Below are 24,580 nucleotides of genomic sequence, written 5' to 3'. Positions count from 1 at the left end.
GTATTTGTATTTTTGTTTGTCTTCCATAGAAAGAATTCATTTTTTTTTTCCAAACAGATCTTTTTGAATCTTGGCTCACTGCCACCTCAGCCTCCTGAGTTCAAGCAATTCTCCTGCCTCAGCCTCCCTAGTAGCTGGGATTACAGGTGTGCGACACCACACCCGGCTAATTTTTCTATTTTTATTAGAGACAGGGTTTTGCCATGTTGCCCCAGCTGGTCTCCAACTTCTGGCCTCAAGTGATCCGCCCACCTTGGCCTCCCAAAGTGCTGGGATTACAGGTGTGAGCCACTGTGCCCAGTGCACTCACATGTTTCTGATGTCTCTCCATGTCCAAATTTTCTCTTCTTACAAGGACACAGGTCAGATTAGATTAGGGCTCACTTTAGAGACCTCATTTTAACATAATCACCTCTTTAAAGACCTTGTCTCTGTGCTAGGTGAGGTGGCTTACATCTGTAATCCAGCACTTTGGGACACTGAGGTGGGCAGATCATGAGGTCAAGAGATCAAGACCATCCTGGCCAACATGGTGAAAACCCGTCTCTACTAAAAATACAAAAATTAGCTGGACATGGTGGCGGGCGCCTGTAGTCCCAGCTACTCAGGAGGCTGAGGCAGGAGAATCGCTTGAACCCAGGAGGTGGAGGTTGCAATGAGCTGAGATCACACCACTGCACTCCATCCTGGCAACAGAGTGAGACTTGGTCTCAAACAAACAAACAAAAACCTTGTCTCCAAATATAGTCACATTCTGAGGTATTGGGGGTTAAGACTTCAAGATATGGACTTTGGGGGAACACAGTTCATTCAGCCCATAGCAAAGGTGTCCCTTCCTTTTTTCTTTCTTTAATTCATTATAGAATGAGTTGTATTTTCCTGGACCGATCATTTGCAAGGGTCTTCTCTGAAGGAAAGACAAGAGGGACCAGGGTAGTTTTACAAGCTTCTCAATGCAAACGAAGGTTTTCAGCTGCCACAGTCAGACTGTGTCATTCAATGTGGCTCTTGGTAGTTTTTGTGTAGTTCTGCCTCCTTTGCTGTGTACTATTTTTTGTTTTGTTTTATTTTTGTTATTTTTTCTTTGCACTGTTCTAAACTGGCCCTGTAGGGCTTCGCCTCCCAGTCCAGTACTCCCTAGCATCACCACCAATCACTGCACAAAGGGCACCCAGCCCCTGTGTTTCTGGTGAGCTCTTCATCTACCTTTTTTTTTTTTTTTGAGACAGTCTCTCTGTTGTCCAGGCTGAAGTGCAGTGGCACGATCTCAGCTCACTGCAACCTCCACCTCCAGGGTTCAAGGGATTCTTGTGCCTCAGCCTCCCGAGTAGCTGGGATTACAGTCGTGAGCCAGCATGTCTAGGCTTTTTTGGTATTTTTTTTGCAGAGATGGGGTTTTGCTATGCCACCCAGGCTGGTCTCAAATTCCTGGACTCAAGCAATCCACCTGCCTTGGCCTCCCAAAGTGCTGGGATTACAGGCGCGAGTAGCTCTCTCTCTCTCTCTCTCAAGTGATAGAGTCTTAGGGCCAGGCACAGTGGCTCACGCCTGTAATACCAGCACTTTGGGAGGCCAAGATGGGCAGATGATGAGGTCAGGAGTTCAAGACCAGCCTGACCAGCATGATGAAACCCCGTCTCTACTACAAATACAAAAATTAGCTGGGCTTGGTGGTGTGCACCTGTAATCCCAGCTACTCAGGAGGCTGAGGCAGGAAAATTGCTTGAACCTGGGAGGCTGAGGTTGCAGTAAGCCGAGATCGTGCCACTGCGCTCCAGTCTGGGCCACAGAGTAAGACTCTATCTCAAAAAAAAAAAAAAAAAAGATTCTTGTTATGATGACCAGGCTCGTCTCAAATTCCTAGGCTCAAGCAATCCTTTTGCCTTAGCCTCCCAAAGTGGTTGGATTATAGGCATGAGCTACCGTGCTGGCCAAAATAGAATGTTAGTGACACACCCTACATTGAATTTACTTGGAAGGCTGATTCTTTTCCCATGCCCTCCCTGGGAGAGTGAGCTGGGTGTTAGGACCTTAACTCTGCCCATAAGATGCTCAGGCCAGGAGAGATGCCCTTCACCCCTTGGATTACAAGGGTTTCAACTCCCTTTCTGCTTGTTTGAGCCTTGCCCTCAGTTCTTTTTATCCCTGCTCTGCTGTGCTTGTTTCAAACAACACATTTTTGGACTGTGGCATGAACGGCTCATCTTCAGAGAGTCTGTTTTAGCTAGTTTCCTAGGATCTGCATCTGCCTCTTCGCGTGTAACTTTGGTAGCCCTTGTGCAGGTCTTGGAGTCTCCAGTGACTTTTTGTCTTCTAGTTTTGCTGAATATGGGATTTCTGCCTCATTCCCCCCCACTATGTCTCCCTATCACTTTGCATAATTTCTAGGAGGAGGAAGGGGAAGATTCGGTCAAATATTGCTGCAGTTCTTATACTATAATCATATCGCTTTGTAATATAAATTTCCCCCACTTTTTCCATTATAAAGATAGCTGTAGGCCAGATGTGGTGGCTCATGTCTATAATCCCAGCGCTTGAACCCGGAAGGTGGAGATTGCAGTGAGTTGAGATTGCACCACTGCACTCCAGCCTGGACGGCGACAGAGCCACGCACTGTCTCAAAAACATAAAAATAAATAAATAAATGAATGTTTCATCTTTTATATAGCTATATACACATAGATGTATAACCATATACCATACCTGGATATAGACACACGTAGAGATTTATTTGTTCAAAAATGGGGGCTCACATTATATATATATGTTCTGCAACTTCCTTTATTCATGTGACATATCATGGGCATATTTCCATGGTGTGACTTATTTTGAATGCTAATGTTTATATTAAAACACATTTCAAACTGTGTTCGCTGTGTTCTTTTAAGACATTCATGCTATTTTAATGTATTGGTATTATTTGTTTATTTTGAGATGGAATCTTTCTCCGTCACCAGGCTGGAGTGCAGTAGCGCGATCTCGGCTCACTGCAACCTCCACCTCCTGGGTTCAAGCGATTCCCCTGCCTCAGCCTCCCAAGTAGCTGGGACTACAGGTGCGGACCACCATGCCCAGCTACTTTTTTGTATTTTAGTAGAGATGGGGTTTCACCATGTTGGCCAGGATGGTCTCGATCTCCTGACATCGTGATCTGCCTGCCCCGGCCTCCCAAAGTGCTGGGATTACAGGTGTGAAGCACCGTGCCCAGGCAGCAATGTATTGCTATTTAACATATTGATATGAAATATTAAATTTGTTAGCAAATATTTTATACACACAGATACAAAAAGCATCTGTACACCTACTATCCTACTTAAAGGAACATTATTATTATAATGCCATTGATTAATTCTACATACCTTTTCTCAATCTCATTTCCTTTCTTACTTTCAGAAGTAACTACTCTCCTGCAGTTTATGTTGTAAGTTATCATTTATGACATTAAATGATATTCTCTTTTTAAAGTTTCCAATGGCTATTGGAGTATCACAGTAATCACAGTAACTGAGAATGTTCACAGTATTGCTGTAAAAATTCTTATATATGTGGCTCCTCCAATCATACAACTTTCCTTTTTTTTTTTTTTTTGAGACAGAGTTTCACTCTTGTTGCCCAGGCTGGAGTGCAATGGCGTGATCCCAGGTCACCGCAACCTCTGCCTCCCGGGTTCAAGCGATTCTCCTGCCTCAGCTTCCCCAGTAGCTGGGATTACAGGCATGCATCAATACGCCTGGCTAATTTTGTATTTTTAGTAGAGACAGGGTTTCTCCATGTTGGTCAGGCTGGTCTTGAACTCCCGGCCTCAGGTGATCCGCCTGCCTCAGCCTCCCAAAGTGCTGGGATTACATGCATGAGCCACTGCGTGCCTGGCCTCTTTTTTTTTTTAGACAGAGTCTCACTCTGCCACCCAGGCTGGAGTGCAGTGGCGTGATCTTAGTGCAGCCTCAACCTCCAGGCTCAAGCCATCCTCCCAACTCAGCCAAGTAGCTGGGACTTGAGGTGTGTGCCACCACGTCCCACTAATGTTGTTTATTTTTTGTAGCGATTAGGTCTCAATATGTTGCCCAGGGTGGTCTTGAAATCCTGGGCTCAAGCGATCCTCCCACCTAGGCCTCCCAAAGTGGTGGGATTAGAAGCATGATCCACCACACCCAGCCTACTCATGAAAGTTTCTCCTGAGTGTCTCCCTCAGGTGGAATTGCTGGGTTGTATAAATTGCGTGTGTTTAGTGTTACTAACACCATATTGTTTTCCGGAGGGTTCGTTCCAATTTACTATACTTTAGAAGGCCATTATCAGTGAATAACTTTTTAAAAAGGAGTACATGATTCTAACACAATTAGCCATGAGAAAATTTGTGGCTGGGCACGGTGGCTCACTCCTGTCATCCCAGCACTTTGGGAGACTGAGGTGAGCGGATCACCTGAGGCCAGGGGTTTGAGACCAGCCCGTCCTACCTGGTGAAACCCCCGTCTCTACTAAAAACACAAAAATTAGCTGGGCATGGTGGTGCCTGCCTATAATCCCAGTTACTTGGGAGATTGAGGCAGGAGAATCGCTTGAACCCAGGAGGCAGAGGTTGCAGTCAGCCGAGATCATGCCACTGCACTCCAGCCTGCGCAACAGAGTGAGACTCCGTCTAAAAAAAAAAAAAAAAAGAGAAAGAAAAATTAAAAGAAAATTTGTTAGCTTAAAAAATGTGATCTGTAGAAAACCTTTCAGAGCCGGGTAAGGCGGATCACACTTGGGCTTGAGCCCAGGAGTTGGAGACCAGTCTTGGCAACATAATGAGACCCAGGCTCTACTAAACATAAAAAACCAGCCTGGCATGGTGGCACACACCTGTGGTCCCAGCTACTTAGACGGCTGAGGCAGGAAGATTGCTTGAGCCCAGCAGTTCGAAGCTTCAGTGAGCCATTGCACTCCAGCCTGGGTGACGGTGAGACCCTATCTCCAAAAAAAAAAAAAAAAAAAAAAAAGGATAGAAAACCTTTCAGGAACAGTAGTATGACCTGCATTACTTTTGACTAACCAATTGTGATTAAAACTTTGCAAAATAAATTGCTAATATTTTTATTATGGCTTCATTTTGCTGTATTGTATTTGGTTCACATGTGCTATTATTCTAGTAAGAACAGCAATTAAACTTTTTTTGTTTTTTTTTTTAGAGAGAATCTGGCTCTGTCACCCAGGCTGGAGTGCAGTGGCACAATCTCGGTTCACTGCAACCTCTGCTTCCTGGGTTCAAGTGATTCTCCTGCCTCAGCCTCCTGAGTAGCTGGGATTACAGGCGCCCGCCACCAGGCTCGGCTACTTTTTGTATTTTTAGTAGAGACAGGGTTTTGCCATGTTGGCCAGGCTGGCCTCGAACTCCTGACCTCAGGTGATCCTCCCACCTCGGACTCCCAAAGTTCTGGGATTACAGGCGTGAGCCACTCCGCCCAGCCTAATGAAGCATATTTTAATCTGTTTCATGGTTTTGTCTTGTCTGGCAAGATTACCTCCTGGTTGTTACACTATATGTGACCACTCATTAGTGTCTTCTAGGCAACTATATATATATATTTTTAATGTGATATGCTTTAGCAAAACAACGTCTACAATACTGCCATCTCATGCCCACAAGTATTAATACAGGTGTGAGTGTGAGGTGGATTCCAGGACCATGAAGAGGTAACAGATTTTATTTTAATTAATTAACTAATTAATTTTTTGGAGGCAAGGGCTCGCTTTTTTACCCAGGCTGGAGTACAGTGGCATGATCACGGCTCACTGTAACCTGGAACTCCTGGGCTCAAATGATCCTCCTGCCTCAGCTTCCCAAGTAGCTAGGACTATAGGTATGGACCACCACACCCAGCAAGATTTTAGTAAATATAAATATTTTATCTGAAATCTATTTAATATTAAACATTTATGAAATACAAATAATAGATAACTCTTCTAGCCATCCACATTTACATACTTGAGTTTCTTTTCCCCTCAAAACAACTTCTCAGTTACAACTTACACTTAGATACAAACATTTGGTGTTTAACATTTTGTTTCCTTTATTATGCTTTTAAAAAAACTACTTCAGGCTGGGCACAGTGGCTCATGCCTGTAATCCCAGAGCTTTGGGAGGCTGAGGTGGGCAGATCACTTGAAGTCAGGAGTTTGAGACCAGCCTGGCCAACATGGTGAAACCCCATCTCTACTAAAAATACAAAAATTAGCCAGGCGTGGGTGTACGTCTGTAATCCCAGCTACTTGGGTGGCTGAGGCAGAAGAATTGCTTGAACCTGGGAGGCAGAGGTTGCAAGATTGCTCCACTGCACTCCAGCCTGGGTGACAGAGAACAAAAGCAAAATATATACAGGTTCTTGACTAGATTGTTATTTCAGACCCCTATTAGGAACCCCACCATGAATTGTATAATTTTTTAATCTCATTATTTCAAAATATCAGAATTCATCCTCTGAATCCTTTATCAGAACCACTTCCCACAGACTTGGTGTTACGGTAAACTGAGGAACAGAGATACTGATATGGGAACACAGGAAGATATTCATTTTAAGGTAAGCACTGGCTCAGTGGATTCACATCTAAAAAGCTGAGCCTAGAACAAAGACAGAGGTGGGGGGTTTATAAGCAGGCTTACAAAAGCAAAACAAAGGCAGTTAATCATATAGTGCATAACTTGTGGCCTTGCATAGCTGGTGGCCTTGTAGCTGCATCGAAAGAAAAACAAGAACTGGCTAAATACAGACATTTGTAAAACACAGTCACGCTTAAGAGGCTAGGGAAAGGAGTGGCTGGGCACAGTGGCTCACACCTGTAATCCCGGCTCACACCTGTAATCCCAGCACTTTGGGAGGCCGAGGCAGTGGATCGCTTGAGGTCAGGAGTTCCAGACCAGTCCAGCCAATGATGACACCCTGTTTCTACTAAAAAAGTACAAAAAAAATAGCCAGGCATGGTGGCACATGCCTGTAATCCCAGCTACTTGGGAGGCTGAGGCAGGAGAATCGCTTGGACCCGGGAGGCGGAGGTTGCAGTGAGCCAAGATCATGCCATTCATTGCACTCCAGCCTGGGCAACAGAGTGAGACTCTGTCTCAAAAAAAAACAAAAACAAAAACAAAAACAAAAAACAAAAAAAAAGAAGCTAGAGAAAGGAGAGTAACAGTAAAGTAATTTGTCTTTCTCCTTTTTTTTTCTTTCAACCTTGCTCTGGAAGGGGGAGAGGTGTCTGGAGCCTGTTCCTTTGGTCTTGGCTTTTCGGACAGCGTTATTTTATAACTGTCCTTTAAGTGAGCTGCTAAGCAGAGGAAAACTTGTTTCTTTTCCTTTTAACCTTTGCCTTGCCTGCTACTTTTCTTGGAGTGAATGAATGCATATTTATTTTTAAATTTTCTGCCTCACTGGCAGATATTAAACTGGATGTCCCCAAAAACTTGCAACCATTTTCTAATAAAATCTGGAAATATTATTTATTTAGTTTTATAATAAAGACAGGGCCTTACTTTGTTGCCCAGGCTGGTCTCAAATTCCTAGGCTCAAGCGATCCTCCTGCCTTGGTCTCCCAAAGTGCTGGGATTACAGGCGGGAGCACCGAGCCTGGCCTCAAAATCTGGAAGTATTGAATGTAGGGCACATCCAATCCAAGAGCATCAGGCCTCTTGTTACCGGATAGAATTGTGTTTTGGTGGCTAGGCACAGTGGCTCATGCCTGTAATCCCAGCAGTTTGGGAGGCCAAGGTGGCCAGATCACTTGAGGTCAGGAGTTCGAGACCAGCCTGGCCAACATGGTGAAACGCTGTCTCTACTAAAAATACAAAAATTAGCTGAGCGTGGTGGCATGCACTTGTAATCCCAGCTACTAGGGAGGCTGAGGCAGGAGAATCACTTGAACCCAGGAGGCGGAGGTTGCAGTGAGCACCACTGCACTTCAGCCTGGGTGACAGAGGGAGACTCGGTCTCAAAAAAAAAAAAAAAAAAAAAAAAAAGAATTGTGTTTTGGTGGGGAGGGTCCTGTAGCTAAGGGCAGGGACGCTGTGACCATGTGTCCTGCCCCAGGGATTGCATCCTCTGTGTGGGTGAGCAACTTAGAGTGAGCCTGGAGTGCAGACTGTCAGCCTCTGAGGTTTCAGGTTGTGTTTTAGAGTGGACCTTGATGCCCAGCTCCACCCAGCTAACGCCAGTGGTAAATGTTTGGGGGAAACACCTCTTATTTGTTGTAGCTGACATACAAGGAGCTGGGCAAGTGACACATGGAATAAATTTTTTTTTTTTTTTGAGAGGGAGTCTTACTCTGTTGCCCAGGCTGTAGTGCAGTGGCATGATCTTGGCTCACTGCAACCTCCTCTTCCCAGGTTCAAGCAATTCTCCTGCCTTGGCCTCCCAAGTAGCTGGGACTACAGGCATACGCCACCATGCCCCGCTAATTTTTGCATTTTTGCTAGAGACGGAGTTTTGCCATGTTGTCCAGGCTGGTCTGAAACTCCTGACCTCAGGTATCCACCTGTGTCGGTCTCCCAAAGTGCTGGGATTACAGGCTTGAGCCACTGAGCCCGGCCAGAAATTTTTGAAAAAGAAAGAAATAGGCTGGGCGCAGTAGCTCACACCTGTAATCCCAACACTTTGGGAGGCTGAGGAGGGAGGATTGCTTCAGCCCATGAGTTCGAGCACAGCCTGGGAAACACAGTGAGAACCCCCCACCCCCATCTCTATTTAAAAACATAATAAAAATTAAAAATAGGCCAAATAGGTCAAACCTGGATTTCAAAAGAGGACCCCCACGGGGATTTCATTAATTGCAGAATCAGTGCCGCGGTCCCTTCCCTCACCTACTCTTATCCCAAGTGGCGGTGGCGGCAGCGCAGAGCAGCTTCTGAAGGTCCAGGAGCTCTTTTGTTCCTCCTCTGCAAAGCAAAGGTGCCACAGGGCGCGGCTTTGCGAGAAAGCGTACTCCGCACGGTGCACCTCTCCGTCTGCAGGCGCTGAGCCCCCGGAGGAGGAGGGGGCGGGCTCGCGGAGCCCCTACCCTGGGGCGGGGCCAAGGCGTCCTCCCAGCCCGGCTTTGCAGAGCAGAGATCTGGTGTCTCCAGTTTACGGAGGCACTTTCAGAACTGATCAGAAGCCACCCCGCTTATCAGCAGATCTCAGGAGAGTGTTCAGTGGAGGCCCTGCCGGTCTGCACAGCTCACCTCCCTGGGAACTGCTCGCCTGAGCGTCGGAGCCGGCCCTGGCCCCCTGCAGCCAGAAAGTTGCAGCCGCAGGAGCCCCGGAGGCCCACGACGCAGGGTAAGTCCCTGCCTTGTGCCTTCCCTGTGCCCAACTTTCTGATTTCGCCGACTTTCCTTTTCCTCTTCCAGGCTTCCTGTCTGAGTCTACATTTATTCTGCTTAGTCGCATAGGCAGATCATTTCCTAGAATCTCCAGGCTTTCTTTTCATTGATTTATTTTTTGGGGTAGCTTCACTGTCTAATCTCTCAGCAGCTGCCTGTTTCCAAACAGCATGAATGAATGATGCAGTCCTGCGCAGGAGCACTCTCAGTGCAAAATTGGGGCCATCCCAAACTCAGAGTTGAAGTGTCCGACTTTGTCGTCTCCTTTCCCATTAGAATTAGAATTTTAAAATAAGCACTTACCAGGTACATTGTTAATAACGATACAACTTCAAGTTGGGAATTAAGTTAATCATGCTTTCATTCATTAAATGTATTTACTATCTTTTTCTTTTTTTCTCTTTTCTTTTCTTTCTTTTCTGAGACAGTCTCATTCTGTCACCCAGGCTGAAGTGCAGTGGCGCGATCTTGGCTCACTGCAACCTCCCTCTACGGGGTTCAAGGGATTCTCCTGCCTCAGCCTCCCGAGTAGCTGGACGCATGCCATCATGCCCAGCTAATTTTTATATTTGTAGTAGAGACAGGGTTTCACCATGTTAGCCAGGTTTGTCTCAAACTCCTGGCCTCAAGCGATCCACCGCCTCAGCCTCCCAAAGTGCTGGGATTACAGGCATGAGCCACTGTACCTGGCCACTATATTTTCTTTACGTATGTTTGCATATTATTACTTTTTAAATATTTGATGACTGATATTGGAATGAGAATCAGGGAGGAAAATAATAAAATCCAATATTCCTGTATTATAGTGCCAGGTAGGTTTTCAATATCATGACCATAGTCCTGTCACTTTCATGTCGGTGAAACAAAGTAATCAGGACTTTTTAAAATTTTCAGATGATTTAATATATGCCTGATACCTACCTTCCTTTCCTTCCTTCTTTTCTTTTTTGTTTTAAGAGACAGGGTCTCACTTGGTCACCCAGGCTGGAGTGCAGTGGTGCAATCATAGCTTATTGCAGTGGCAAACTCCTGAGCTCAAGTGATCCTCCCCTCAGCCTCCCAAGTAGCTGGGACTACAAGTATGCACCACCATGCCTGGCTCATTTATTTTATTTTTTGTACAGATGACGTCTCACTATGTTGCCCAGGCTGGTCTCAAACACCTGGGCTCAATCAATCCTCTCACCTCGGCCTTCCAAAGTACTGGGATTACAGGGGTGAGCCCCCATGCCCGGCCTTGTTTTATTTTATTTTTAAGAAAATACTTGGACTAGCTGGGCATGGTGGTTCACACCTGTAATCCCAGCACTTTGGGAGGCTGAGGCGAGCAGATCACCTGAGGTCAGGAGTTCAAGACCAGCCTGGCCAGCATGGTGAAACCCTGTCTACTAAAAATACAAAAAATTAGCTGGGCATGGTGGTGTGTGCCTATAATGCCAGCTCTCAGGAGGCTGAGGCAGGTGAATTGCTTGAACCTGGGAGGTGGAAATTGCGGTGAGCTAAGATCGCACCACTACACTCCAGCCTGGGCGACAAGAGTGAGACTCCATCTCAGGAAAAAAAAAAAAAAAAAAAAAGAAAAAAAAAAAAAAGAAAATATTTGGGCTAGAATTAGGGTGAAAGGGATCCTCAAGTTTGCCTAGACCAGCCTCTTATCAGAGACTTTTTTAAAGCCAGTGTTTTATTGCTATATAATTAAATATAATAAAATACACTCTTTAAGTACGCATTTTGATGAATTTTGACAAATTTATTCATACTTGTAATCATCACAATAACATTTCCATCACCCAGAAGGTTCCTAGGGCCTCTTTCCAGTCAGCCCCCTGTCCCAACCCCCAGCCCTACTGATCTGATCTTTGTTGTTACGGCATTTGTATTTTCTAGTGTTTCATATAACTGAAACAGTATGTGCTCTTGTGTCTGGCTTCTTTCCATCGGTATAATTTTTTTTTTTGAGATGGAGTTTCGCTCCTGTTGCCCAGGCTGCAGTGCAGTGGCGCAATCTCAGCTCACTGCAACATCCGCCTTCCGGGTTCAAGTGATTCTCCTGCCTCAGCTTCCTAAGTAGCTGGGATTACAAGCATGCACCACCATGCCCAGATAATTTTGTATTTTTAGTAGAGACAGGGTTTCACCATGTTGGTTGGGCTGGTCACTGCTGACCTCAGGTAATCTGCCTGCCTTGGCCTCCCAAAGTGCTGGGATTACAGGTGTGAGCCACCGTGCCTGGCCTTCCATCGGTATAATTTTTTTTTTTTTTTTTTTTGAGACTGAGTCTTGCTCTGTCCCCCAGGCTGGAGTGCAGTGGCGCAATCTTGGCCCACTGCAACCTCTGCCCCCTGGGTTCAAGCGATTCTCCTGCCTCAGCCTCCTGAGTGGCTGGGACTACAGGCATGTGCCACCGTGCCCAGCTAATTTTTTGTATTTTTAGTAGAGACGGGGTTTCACCGTGTTAGCCAGGATGGTCTCAATCTCCTGATCTCGTGATCCACCTGCCTCAGCCTCCCAAAGTACTGGGATTACAGGCATGAGCCACCGCGCCCAGCCCTATTGGTATATTTTTAAAAATATTTATCCATGTTGTAGCATGTATCAGTAATTCATTTCTTTTTATTACTGAGTAGTGTTCCATCGTAGGGATATACCACAATTTGTTTAGCTATTTATCTGTTGGTGAATATTTGGGTTTTTTCTTGTGTTGGGCAGTCACAAATAAAGCTGCTATGAATATGTTTTCATTTCTCTTGGATAAAACTCCAAGACTGGGATTGCTGGGTGTCTTTTTATTTTTTGAGATGGAGTTTCACTCGCTGCTCAGGCTGGAGTGCAATGGCGCAATCTCAGCTCACCGCAACCTCTGCCTTCTGGGTTTAAGCAATTCTCCTGCCTCAGCCTCCCTAGTAGCTGGGATTACAGACATGTGCCACCATGCCTGGAAATTTTGTATTTTTAGTAGAGACGGGGGTTTCACCATGTTGGCTAGGCTGGTTTTGAACTCCTGACCTCAGGTGATCCACCTGCCTCAGCCTCCCAAAGTGCTGGGATTACAGGCATGAGCCACCGCGCCCAGCCTTGGTGGGTCCTATGATAAGTATATGTTTAACTTTATAAGAAACTGCAGTCCCAGTGTGGTGGCTCACGGCTGTCATCTCAGCACTTTGGGAGGCCAGTGTGGGAGGATTCCTTGAGGCCATGAGTTCAAGGTCAGCCTGGGCAACATAGCGAGACCCTGTTTCTACAAAAAATAAAAACTTAGCGGGGCATGGTGGTGTGCATCTGTAGTCCCCGCTACTCAGGAGGCTGAGGTAGGAGGATTGCTTAAGCCCAGGAGTTCTAGGCTGCAGTGGGCTATGATTGCACTGCTGCACTCCAGCCTGGGTGACAGAGCAAGACCCTGTCACAGACACAGACACAGACACAGACACACACACACACACACACACACACACACACACACAAACTGTTGTCTTTGCTTCCTTGTAATTGGGCAGCAGATCCTTTCTCTGATTCATCTTGGAATGCTGTTGTCTCTGTCCCCTGTATTTATATATTTATTTATTTTTGAGATGGAGTCTCGCTCTATCACCCAGGCTGGAGAGCAGAGACACGATCTCGGCTCACTGCAAACTCCACCTCTGGCGTTCAAGTAATTCTCCTGCCTCAGCCTCCTGAGTAGCTGGGACCACAGGCATGTGCCACCACATCCGGTGAATTTTTTTTTCTTTTGAAACGGAGTGTCTCTCTATTGCCCAGGCTGGAGTGCAGTGGCGTGATCTGGGCTTACTGCAACCTCTGCCCCCTGGGTTCAGCAATTCTCCTGCCTCAGCCTCCCAAATAGCTGGGCTTACAGGCACATGCTACTACCACTTGGCTAATATCTTTGTATTTTTAGTAGCGAGAGGGTTTCACCATGTTGGCCAGGCTTGTCTCAGACTCCTGATCTCAAGTGATCCACCAGCCTTGGCCTCCCAGTGCTGGGATTACAGGCGTGAGGCACTGCGCCCGCCTGAGTCTGCTTCTGTGTCTATGCATTTAGTTCTCCCAAGAGATTCTCTTTCCCTCTCCCTCTCTCTTTTCTTTGTACTCTGCTAATCAGGTTTACATGATTTCCTATCAGACCTGAATCTTGCAGAATTGAAGCCACAGAAAAGAATATGCTGACTCTGCAGTGCTTGAAGGGGGTAAAAATAAAGCATTACCTAGAGGAAGCAGTCTTAGGAAATTTTGCCTCTGACTCATTTTTGTGACAGTCCCACCAGGAGAGAGTGAAGCCAGTCTCCCTCTTTCCTGTTTTGTGTCTGGACTTCAATGTTCATTTCCTCATTCTCTCTTTCTAGGATCTTGCTCTTGCAGAATCTACAGGTCTTTCTTGAAGAAATCTGTAGTCATAATTTTGTGCTCCATTTTTATTTAGGGAAGGAACAGGAAGAGAAGAGTGTGGCCTCCTAGAAATCTAGCACGGAGAAAGGTAAGTCTGATTTGTCTTTTTTTGGTCTTGTTTTGTTTTTTTGCTGTCATTGTAATTTTTTTTTATGCATTCGACTATTATACGTTATACTGTTATATTATGTTGGCCAGACTGGTCTTGAACTCCTGACCTCGTGATCCTCAGCCTCCCAAAGTGCTGGGATTACAGGAGTGAACCACCAAGCCCGGCCTGACCTCTTGGCTTTTACCAAAGGATGTTTGCTTCTGAGGAAGTTGGAAGCTGCAGCCACAATGTGCCTTTGCAGGGGAGCCTGAGAGCCACAGGTAAGGACAACTGAGTTAGACAGGAGGGATGAGGCCTAGGGGGAGGGCAGAGTGCATCACATTCCCCCACCCAGACCCACAGGCCACGGCATCACAGCCCCATGCAAGTCCCGACACCTGTCTCTCTGATTGTGTGATTCCCAGTTATTCCCATTCCCCTAACAGATAAACCTCCCAATGGGTTCAATGCATACACTTTTATTAAATCTCACTCTGTCACCCAGGCTGGAGGGCAGTGGTGTGATCTCGGCTCACTGCAAGCTCCGCTTTACAGGTTCAGGCGATTCTCTTCAGCCTCCTGAGTAGCTGGGACTACAGGCATGCACCACCAGGCCTGGCTAATTTTCTTGTATTTTTAGCAGAAATAGGGTTTCACCATGTTGGTCAGGCTGATCATGAACTCCTGACCTCAAATGACCCACCTGCCTCGGCCTCCCAAAGTGCTGGGATCACCTGCCCACTCCCTTGGTGAGGAGCCCCCTAGGGCACCTCCACCTCCTGGAGCACAAATGTTGTTGAGATGAGCAGCTTGAGACATGGTATGGACCTATGCGGAGGTGTCCCTAGACAATGATGGCATCAGAGTGAGAGGCTGGATGAGGATGTGTCTGGGGGAGCTTCGAGGTGCTGTGATGTGTAAGAGATCATTAATTCCAGGATGCCACCCCAAGGAGAATATGCATGGACCAAAGATGAGGGGTCCCCAGGAGGGTGAACCAATAGTAATGCCCCCAGATTCCATCCCTAGCCAGGCTCCCTGCTAAGTGGCAATTAGAAAAATTCCTCTTTACAGAAAACAGAGCATCAATCAGGTCCCCAATCACAGAGCCAGTCCTCTACCCTCTAGTGAAAGCTTCCAGTGGACAAGAAAAGCTTGGGAAAGCCAGAAGGAATAGGAACCACAGCTCAGGCCGGGCCAAGGCTTCATAAATCAAAAGGACATTTTTTTTTTTTTTTTTAAGAGATAAGGTCTCACTCCACCGCCCAGGCTGGTGTGCAGTGACCCAATCATGGCTCACTGCAGCCTTGAACTCGTGAGCTCAAGTGATCCTCCCAGCTCAGCCTCCTGAGTAGCTGGGACCACAGGTGCACACCACCATGCCTTGCTAACTTTTATTTTTATTTTTGAGACACAGTCTCGCTCTGTCACCCAGGCTGGAGTGCAATGGTGCGTTCTTGGCTCACTGCAACCTCCGCCTCCTGGGTTCAAGTGACCCTCCTGCCTCAGGCTCCCAAGTAGCTGGAATTACAGGTGCATGCCACCAGGCCCAGCTAATTTTTGTATTTTTATAGAGACAGGGTTTCACCATGTTGGCCAGACTGGTCTTGAACTCCTGACCTCAGGTGATCCGCCCACCTCAGCCTCCCAAAGTGCTGAGATTACAGGCGTGAGCTACCGTACCCAGCCCATGGCTAATTTTTAAACTTTTTTGTAGAGATGGAGTCTCACTATGTTGCCCAGGCTGGTCTCAAGCTCCTGGCCTCAAGCAGTCCTCCTACCTCAGCCTCCCAAAGTGCTGGGATTACAGGCAAGAACCACCATGCCCAGCCGCAGAAGGGCAATTATTACACAGTGACAGTGGAAGGAAGAGAGAGACACAGTCGGTGGATGGTGGGAAGATAAGAACATTCACTCTGAGGGCTTCTAGTAACGTTGGAGAAGTGAGTGTCAGCTGAGCAGAAGGGAGGGAGGGAAGGAAGCACAGGAGGTTTGAGGAGAGAGAGAGAGGAAGTATGAAATCGCTGTTGCAAACCTCCTGGGGAATGTAGAGGGGTTGCCAGGAAGCCCACTTGAAGTCTGAATTTAAAGTGAAAGTCCAGCCAGGCCAGGCGCGGTGGCTCACGCCTGTAATCCCAGCACTTTGAGAGGCTGAAATGGGTGGATCACCTGAGGCCAGGAGTTCATGACCAGCCTGGCCAACATGGTGAAACTCCATCTCTACTTAAAATATAAAAATTAGCTGGGCAGGGTTGTGGGCACCTGTAATCCCAGCTACTCAGGAGGCTAAGGTGGGAGAATTGCTTGAACCCGGGAGACAGAGGTTGCAGTGAGCTGAGATTGCGCCACTGCACTCCAGCGTGGGTGACAAGAGCAAAACTCCGTCTCAAAAAAAAAAAAAAAAAAAAAAAAAAAGTCAAAGTACAGCCGAACATGGTGGCTCACACCTGTAATCCCAGCACTTTGGGGTGTTGAGGTGAGGAGGATTGCTTGAGGCCAGGAGTTCAAGAGCAGCCTAGGCAACATGGCGAGACCTTATCTCTATAGAAAATTAGAAAATTAGATGGGCATGGTGTGGTGCACGCCTGTGATCCCAGCTCCCACGGAGCCTGAGATGGGAGGATCGCTTCAGGAGGTGGAGGCTGCAGTGAGCTCTGATCACACCACTGCACTCCAGCCTGGGTGACAGAGTGAGACCCTGTCACTAAAATCAATCAATCAATCAATAAATAAGTAAATGAATAAATAGATGAATAAATAAAGTGAAAGTGCAGCTGAGTGTGTGCTTTCCCAGTGATGCTTGGCTGTCCAGATGCAGATGCAAGAGATCCAGCCTGTTCATGTCACCCTTGCCCAGGGGAACAATGTCAGGAGAGAGAGAGAAAAAGGAGGTTTTTTTTCTTCTTTTTGAGATGGAGTCTCCCTCTGTCGCCTAGGCTGGAGTGTAGTGGTGTGATCTCGGCTCACTGCAACCTCCACCTCCCGGATTCAAGCGATTTTTCCTGCCTCAGCCTCCCTAGTAGCTAGGATTACAGGCGCCTGCCACCACACCCAGCTAATTTTTGTATTTTCAGTACAGACAGGGGTTTTGCCATTTTGGCCAGGCTGGTCTCGAACTCCTGACCTCAAGTGATCCACCCACTTCGGCCTCCCAAAGTGCTGGGATTACAGGCGTGAACCACCTCGCCCTGCAGGAGTTGATTTTAATTATGAACCATGATTAAGGAAGGCAATGACCACAGAGAGAGTCACAATGAGGTGGGGAGGCCAAGTGGAGAGTTCTGGAGCAAGAGAAGAGAGGTCAGCAGAGAGCTGTCTGAAGTCTCCTTTCTGGGTGATGGAGGGTCCCAGGTGTGACTGCAGGCAGGGATGGTGGCTGAGAGGCATGTTGGAAAAGCTCACTGGAGCTGCAGCAGTCTAAGTGCCCAGAGAGATGCGGAGTAGCCTGGCCTGTCCACGTGGGTGACGACACCAACATCTTGTATGAAATCACTGTTGCAAACCTGCTGGGGGAATGTAGAGGGGTTGCTGCTCTACAAGACGGCAAGAAGGATGGAGAACGCAGTCAGCCAGGAACACAAGTCCTCAATGGATGACGAGGTGCAAGCAGAAGACCAGCAGACAGCAGTCACTGAGAGGGACAGCAGGTGACTCCGCTGCCTTTGAAAGAGAAAGGTCTTGGACACGACCACAGGAACCATGAAGGATATAGACCCTACCTTAGATTCTACAGTACATGGGGTATAGGAGAAAAAAGAGTCCCTGCACCAGACGGTGCCGGGGGATGTGGGGTCCTGAGGGGCCAGTGGGGTTGGAGGGAGGGGACCCTCCTGCAAGAGGCTGAGTGGTGGCTCCAGAGCCGATGATGTCATCAGAGGAGGTGGGGCAGGATGGGGGGTGGGGAGGAGGGTCCAGTCATATTAGGCAATGCACAGATCTGGGGGGAGGCCTATAGCACAGAGGCTCTGTCCTTTGAGGGTGACTGAACCAACAGGGGAAAGCGAGGCATGGTGAAAATAGCCATGGATGGCCAGCTGTGGTGGCTCACGCCTGTAATCCCAGCACTTTGGGAGGCTGAGGAGGATGGATCACCGGAGGTCAGGGGTTCAAGACCAGCCTGGCCAACATAGGGAAGCCCCGTCTCTACTAAAAATACAAAATTAGCCAGGCTTGATGGTGGGCACCTGTAATCCCAGCTGCTTGGGAGGCTGAGGCAGGAGACTTGCTTGAACCCAGGAGGCAGAGGTTGCAGCGAGCTGAGATCACATCACTGCACTCCTGCCTGGGCAACGAGAGTGAAACTCTGTCGGGAAGGGGAGAGGAGGGGAGGGGAGGGGAGAAGGAAGGAAGGATAGAAAGAAAGACAGAAAGAAAGAAGGAAGGGAGAGAGAGAGAGGGGGAAAGAAAGAAAGAAAAGAGAAAGAAAGAAAAAAGAAAAAGGAAGGAAGGAACGAAGGAAAAAGGAGGGAGGGAGGGAGGGAGGAAGGAAGGAAGGAAGGAAGGAAGGAAGGAAGGAAGGAAGGAAGGAAAGAAAGAAAAGGTAAGAAAGAAAACCGTGGATGACCGCAGACGGCCACAGGTGACATTTCAAGCTGTGAATTTGGAGAGCGTGGGCGCTCCAGGCAACTGTGGGGTGACTCCTCCCCCTGGTGGCCATATATGGCTAAAGCAAGTACAAGTCCAGACACACCTGGAGAACAGGTGCCATCGCCTGAAAGCAACCGTAACCACGACAACAAGGCCAGGTGCAGAACCCAGGTCTCCCCCCTTTATTAGAACCTGTGGAGAGATCATGAATGTATTCTCCAATATGTTTATTTTCAGGGGTTAAAAAAAAATCTCCCACAGTGTCACTTCTCCCAGGAACGTGTGTATGTGAATGGCTTAAAAACTGTTGCCCTTGACAAAGAAATGTACCAATATCCAATGACAGAATATTTAATCGAGGAAAGGTCTCATTAACAGATGTTAATTAATCTCCTTAACAGATGTTAAGGAGAACTACAAACCACTGTTCAATGAAATAAAAGAGAATACAAACAAATGGAACAACATTCCATGCTCATGGGTTGGAAGAATCAATATCGTGAAAATGGCCATACTGCCCAAGGTAATTTATAGATTCAATGCCATCCCCATCAAGCTACCAATGACTTTCTTCACAGAATTGGAAAAAACTACTTTAAAGTTCATATGGAACAAAAAAGAGCCCGCATCGCCAAGTCAATCCTAAGCCAAAAGAACAAAGCCAGAGGCATCATGCTACCTGACTTCAAACTATACTACAAGGCTACAATAACCAAAACAGCATGGTACTGGTACCAAAACAGAGATATAGATCAATGGAACAGAACAGAGTCCTCAGAAATAACGCCACATATCTACAACCATCTGATCTTTGACAAACCTGACAAAAACAAGCAGTAGGGAAAGGATTCCCTATTTAATAAATGGTGCTGGGAAAACTGGCTAGTCATATGTAGAAAGCTGAAACTGGATCCCTTCCTTACACCTTAGAAAAAAATTAATTCAAGATGGATTAAAGACTTACATGTTAGAACTAAAACCATAAAAACCCTAGAAGAAAACCTAGGCAATACCATTCAGGACATAGGCATGGGCAAGGACTTCATGTCTAAAACACCAAAAGCAATGGCAACAAAAGCCAAAATTGACAAACGGGATCTAATTAAACTAAAGAGCTTCTGCACAGCAAAAGAAACTACCATCAGACTGAACAGGCAACCTACAAAATGGGAGAAAATTTTCGCAACCTACTCATCCGACACAGGGCAAATATCCAGAATCTACAATGAACTCAAATAAATTTACAAGAAAAAAACAAACAACCCCATCAAAAAGTGGGTGGAGGATATGAACAGACACTTCTCAAAAGAAGACATTTATGCAGCCAAAAAACACATGAAAAAATGCTCATCATCACTGGCCATCAGAGAAATGCAAATCAAAACCACAATGAGATACCATCTCACACCAGTTAGAATGGCGATCATTAAAAAGTCAGGAAACAACAGGTGCTGGAGAGGATGTGGAGAAATAGGAACACTTTTACACTGTTGGTGGGACTCTAAACTAGTTCAACCATTGTGGAAGTCAGTGTGGCGATTCCTCAGGGATCTAGAACTAGAAATACCATTTGACCCAGCCATCCCATTACTGGGTATATACCCAAAGGACTATAAATCATGCTGCTATAAAGACACATGCACACATATGTTTATTGCGGCACCATTCACAATAGCAAAGACTTGGAACCAACCCAAATGCCCAACAACGATAGACTGGATTAAGAAAATGTGGCACTTATACACCATGGAATACTATGCAGCCATAAAACATGATGAAACTGGAAACCATCATTCTCAGCAAACTATCACAAGGACAAAAAACCAAACACCGCATGTTCTCACTCATAGGTGGGAATTGAACAATGAGAACACATGGACACAGGAAGGGGAACATCACACCCCGGGGACTGTTGTGGGGTGGGGCGGGGGGGAGGGATAGCATTTGGAGATATACCCAATGCTAAGTGACGAGTTAATGGGTGCAGCACACCAGCATGGCACATGTATACATATGTAACAAACCTGCACATTGTACACATGTACCCTAAAACTTAAAGTATAATAATAATAAAATAAAATAAAATAAATAGTTAATGAATGGAGTTCTGCAGGCTTTGCTTTAAAGAACAGATCTACAGTATTTTATTGGGGAATGTAATCTCAGTGTCATCTCTGAGGCATGTTTACTGCTATATCTCTATCGAGCACCTGAAGTAGTGCCTGGAACAGAGGAATGACTCAGGGTGTGGTGACTGGACTGGATGGCACTTTCAAAGCACTGGACCTGTCCCACGATGGGGCAGTGAGTTTCCCGTCCCTCTACCTATAAGGTACCTAAAAGGTTTAGCCTTGCGTGTGGTAGATGTGCTTTGAAGGGGGTTTAGGAGACAGTCTAGGAGATGACCCTTAAGTAACCTGCCTACAATCTCCTTTACACTCAGGTGATCAGTGAAGTTTTTTTTCAGGGACAATGTAAAACAGTAGTTCTGCTGGTATCACTGACTACGTATTAGAATCACCTATGAACTCTTAAACACTAGTGTCCATAGGCCCTATTCTCAGGATTTTGATTTAATTAATGTAGGCTGACACCTATTCATCTGTTCTTAATGCCTTCTGAGTAATCCTAAAGTGCGGTGAAGGTGGACAACCACTAATGTGGAAAAAAACAAAACAAAACAAAAACACTCCAATATGCAATACAACTTCACAGCTAGCTCAGAACTAGTTCTCTGCAGGTCTCATAATTTATAATAATTACTGCTTGGAAGCCAGAAGGCCCGTTCCTTTATTGTCACCATAGCCGAAAAGCGTAATCTTCAAGGCCTGATTCATCCTTACCTCCTCCAGGAAGCCTTCTCTGCCTGTTCCAGCCTATTTTTCTGTCCCCTTATTGTACTTCCTGCCAGTGCTTGCATCCCTGCTTTGACTCATATCCCTTGTGCCCTTCTCTCATATCCCTTGTGCCCTTCTCCTTTCCTTTCCTGAGCCTCCACCACACTCCAAATTGAATACTCTAAAAGGTTTAGCCCTGCATGTGGTAGAGGTGCTTTGAAAGGGTTTTTTAGGAGACAGTCTAGGAGATGACCCATCCTGTGCATGTCTACTCACCAAACCCTGTTTTATAATTGCCTGCCCATTTGTATGTCTCTCAATGAAACTGTGCACACCCCGAGAGGAAGAACTGTGACATATTTACCTTGGCAACCACAGCACTTAGTGCATGCAATAGAGTAAACACGATTGCACAGATGGATGGAAGGAAGGATGAATGAGTGGACAGATGGATGAATGAAGGAGTAGTACTCTTTGTGGGGCTTAACTGCACTGTCTGAATTGATTAGTGTCTCTACTACATTTCTCATGTGTCTCTATTACATCTATGTAACTTGGGAAAGAATATTTCCTAGTAATCGCTTTTTCCCATCCAGAAATTTTATCTGCCAGCTGACTGACTCACAGCCTGAAAGGAACTTGTTTATTATAGTTTTCTGTAACAAAAGACCAAATCTTAACGTCACATTACAAGATTAGAAAAGGTCTTATCATTTACTGAACCCTTACTGGGTCCTGGGGGCTTTAAATACATTATCTCTTTATGTCAACTCCTCCTATTTGTCAGTTGTAGAATCTGAGACTCAGAGTTTAAAGTAACTTGCTCCAAACCGCACTCAGCAGTAGTTGAGATTCAAGCCTAGGTTCTTTCCCACAGAGGCTCATTTCTTCTCCTGTCCCAGTTTCTGTCCCTCAAGTAGAGACTACAGGGGTACTAACATTAAATACTTCAACACAAGGTCAGTCTAGAAGCTCCACGAGGACCCAAACCCGACAGACCTGGACCTTAACAGTGTTCTGAGGATCCTGCACATGCTCCAGGGTTGCATCAACATCCAGGGCAACCACCAACCCAGAGGTAAACCGCAAAGGGTTGTCTGACTCGCCTGCTGGCTCAATGATGGTGGCTGAGGCTTTGTGGATCTGTAAGCCAGAGGAAAATCCTATGATTCTAAAGCCAGGTCATTCCTGGACAAGAAAACACATCTTTTTTCTGTCTCCTTATCTAATGAGTGGGCATGTGGGAGCCACTCAGAGGAAGAGCCTAGCCCAGCTGCTCCATTGGTCAAAGATCACCAAGGTAAAGATTTTTGACCGTCTGGACAGATTTGGCCTACAGGGGCCAAATAGACCCTGACCTGCTCTGAAAGTGGGAGATGCAGAAAGGCACTCTGTCGCAGCATGGTCTGTAGAATTTTGACCACTTCTGCAGGTTTGGATGTCATGAATCGGGGCATAAGGTCAAGGAGTTTGTCCACAAAGCTGTCCTGCAAGTGGGGCAAATCAGCGATGAAATACCTGGAGGAACAAACAGAAGCAACTGACTCATTCAACTGTGCACACATTCACCACAGGCTGGGCCCCAGACACCTACCAAACCCTGAAGTAGGAAGAATGATGAAGTGAGAGGAGCTTGCAGTTTACGACCAAGATAGACTGGTACCTATACAATCATGCCTCAGTCACATGATCATCAGAAAGGCCTCTGTTTATTGATAACCATTATGTGCCTGGCATACTCTTAAGTGTTTTACATGATCTTATTTAACTCCCAGCAATCCTATGCATCATTAGAATTTTTATTTTCATATTATAGATTCATTAATTATTTTAACAAATACATTTTTAAGACCTACGAAGCACCAAGCACTATTTTAGGTTCTGGAAACACAGTGAACAAAAGAGAACAAAACGATTGCTTCAGTGGAGCTTACATTCAAGTGGCAGAAACACTGAGACTCAGAGGGGATGATGCCTCACTGAGGCTCAGAAAAGTTAAGTACGTTACTCCTGGCTCAGACTGATCCAATTTTGGGCCTCGTGCCAGTGGATAGTCAAAAAATATCTCACTGAGGAGGTGATATCTGTGCAGGAACTCAAAGGATGAATTAAGAACATCAGATGAAGAACTTTGGGGATTCAGAGCTATCATCTTCCCAAAAATCTTTTCAACCCAACTGTGCAAAAACAGACTCTCTACTTTAAAGAATCTAAAGCCAAAAGTAAGGCATGAACTTATTTCAGATTCAAAACTATAATTTATTTTTTATTTTCTTTTTGAGAAGGAGTCTCGCACTATTGCCCAGGCTGGTGTGCAATGGCGTGATCTCGGCTCACTGGAACCTCCGCCTCCTGGGTTCAAGCAATTCTCCTGCCTCAGCCTCCCGAGTAGCTGGGATTACAGCTGCCCACCACCACGCCCTACTAATTTTTTGTATTTTTTAGTAGAGACAGGGTTTCGTTATGTTGGCCAGGCTGGTCTCGAACTCCTGACCTCATGATCCACCCGCCTCGGCCTCCCAAAGTGCTGGGATTACAAGCGTGAGCCACCGCGCCCAGCCTCAAAACTAGGATCTTAAAAAGCCAAGCTAGATGGTACAGTTTGCTAGACAGCATTACCTGCTGGTGAAGGTAGCGTTGCAACTCAGCCCTGTAAGAAGCTATCATCACCCCAATGACAAGTACAGAGTCACAAAAACCTCAGGTTTGGTGAACTTCATGAGGGCAGAGACAATGAGCAGAAGAAATGAAACAGACTTCATCAGTGCTTTAAGATCCTATGTCTTCTCCCAGTATTATTCTGCCAGCATACCAGAAGTCTGGTCACTCCCTTGACTCCTATTTCTTCATCAAGCTTTCCATTCAACTACTGCATGTGCTTTAACAGATTCATTCCATATAAAACTCTGAAAAAATATATGTATTCTACAAAATAAAATTTACCTACAGAATTACAAAACAATTGTTTGTAGATTACAGAGAAATATGCAAGTATAAGAACAGTGTGGGCCTGGTGCAGTGGTTCACACCTGTAATCCCAATACTTTGGGAGGCAGAGGCAGGAGGATCTCTTGAAGCCAGGAGTTTGAGACCAGCCTCAGCAATACAGCAAGACCCCATCTCTAAAAAAAATATTAAAAATTATCCAGGCATGGTGGCACATGCCTGTAGTCCTAGCTACTCAGGAGTCTGAAGTAGGATGATGGCTTTAGCCCAGGAGTTCAAGGGTGCAGTGAGCTGTGCCAGTCTGGGTGACAGAGTGAGACCCTGTCTCAAAAAATAATAATGAGGTCAGACGCTGTGGTGGCTCATGCCTGTAATCCCAGCACTTTGGGAGGCCAAGGCAGGCAGATC

General features: G+C 46.2%; 2 protein-coding genes across 2 annotated transcripts in view; one reads left to right on the top strand and one right to left on the bottom strand.

Moving 5' to 3' along the window:
* LOC107976149 (uncharacterized) overlaps window positions 1–19,648 on the top strand; it is a 34,378-nt gene extending 14,730 nt beyond the window's left edge. Inside the window, exons 4-6 of the mRNA XM_063815117.1 lie at window positions 13,746–13,799; window positions 13,910–14,083; window positions 18,627–19,648. The gene's annotated coding sequence lies outside the window, so the exon portion shown is untranslated. The remainder of the gene's footprint in view (window positions 1–13,745; window positions 13,800–13,909; window positions 14,084–18,626) is intronic.
* LOC451720 (integrator complex subunit 4-like protein 2) overlaps window positions 1–24,580 on the bottom strand; it is a 115,775-nt gene that overhangs the window by 23,063 nt on the left and 68,132 nt on the right. The window contains 2 exon segments of the mRNA XM_063815929.1: window positions 22,226–22,369; window positions 22,585–22,744. Coding sequence (XP_063671999.1) covers window positions 22,226–22,369; window positions 22,585–22,744 — 304 coding nt within the window.

The sequence above is a fragment of the Pan troglodytes genome, chromosome 6 (genome assembly GCF_028858775.2).
Source record: "Pan troglodytes isolate AG18354 chromosome 6, NHGRI_mPanTro3-v2.0_pri, whole genome shotgun sequence".
In the NCBI taxonomy this organism is placed as follows: Eukaryota; Metazoa; Chordata; class Mammalia; order Primates; family Hominidae; genus Pan; species Pan troglodytes.
Note: the sequence above shows the minus strand (reverse complement) of the source record. Positions and strands in the feature narration are given on the sequence as shown.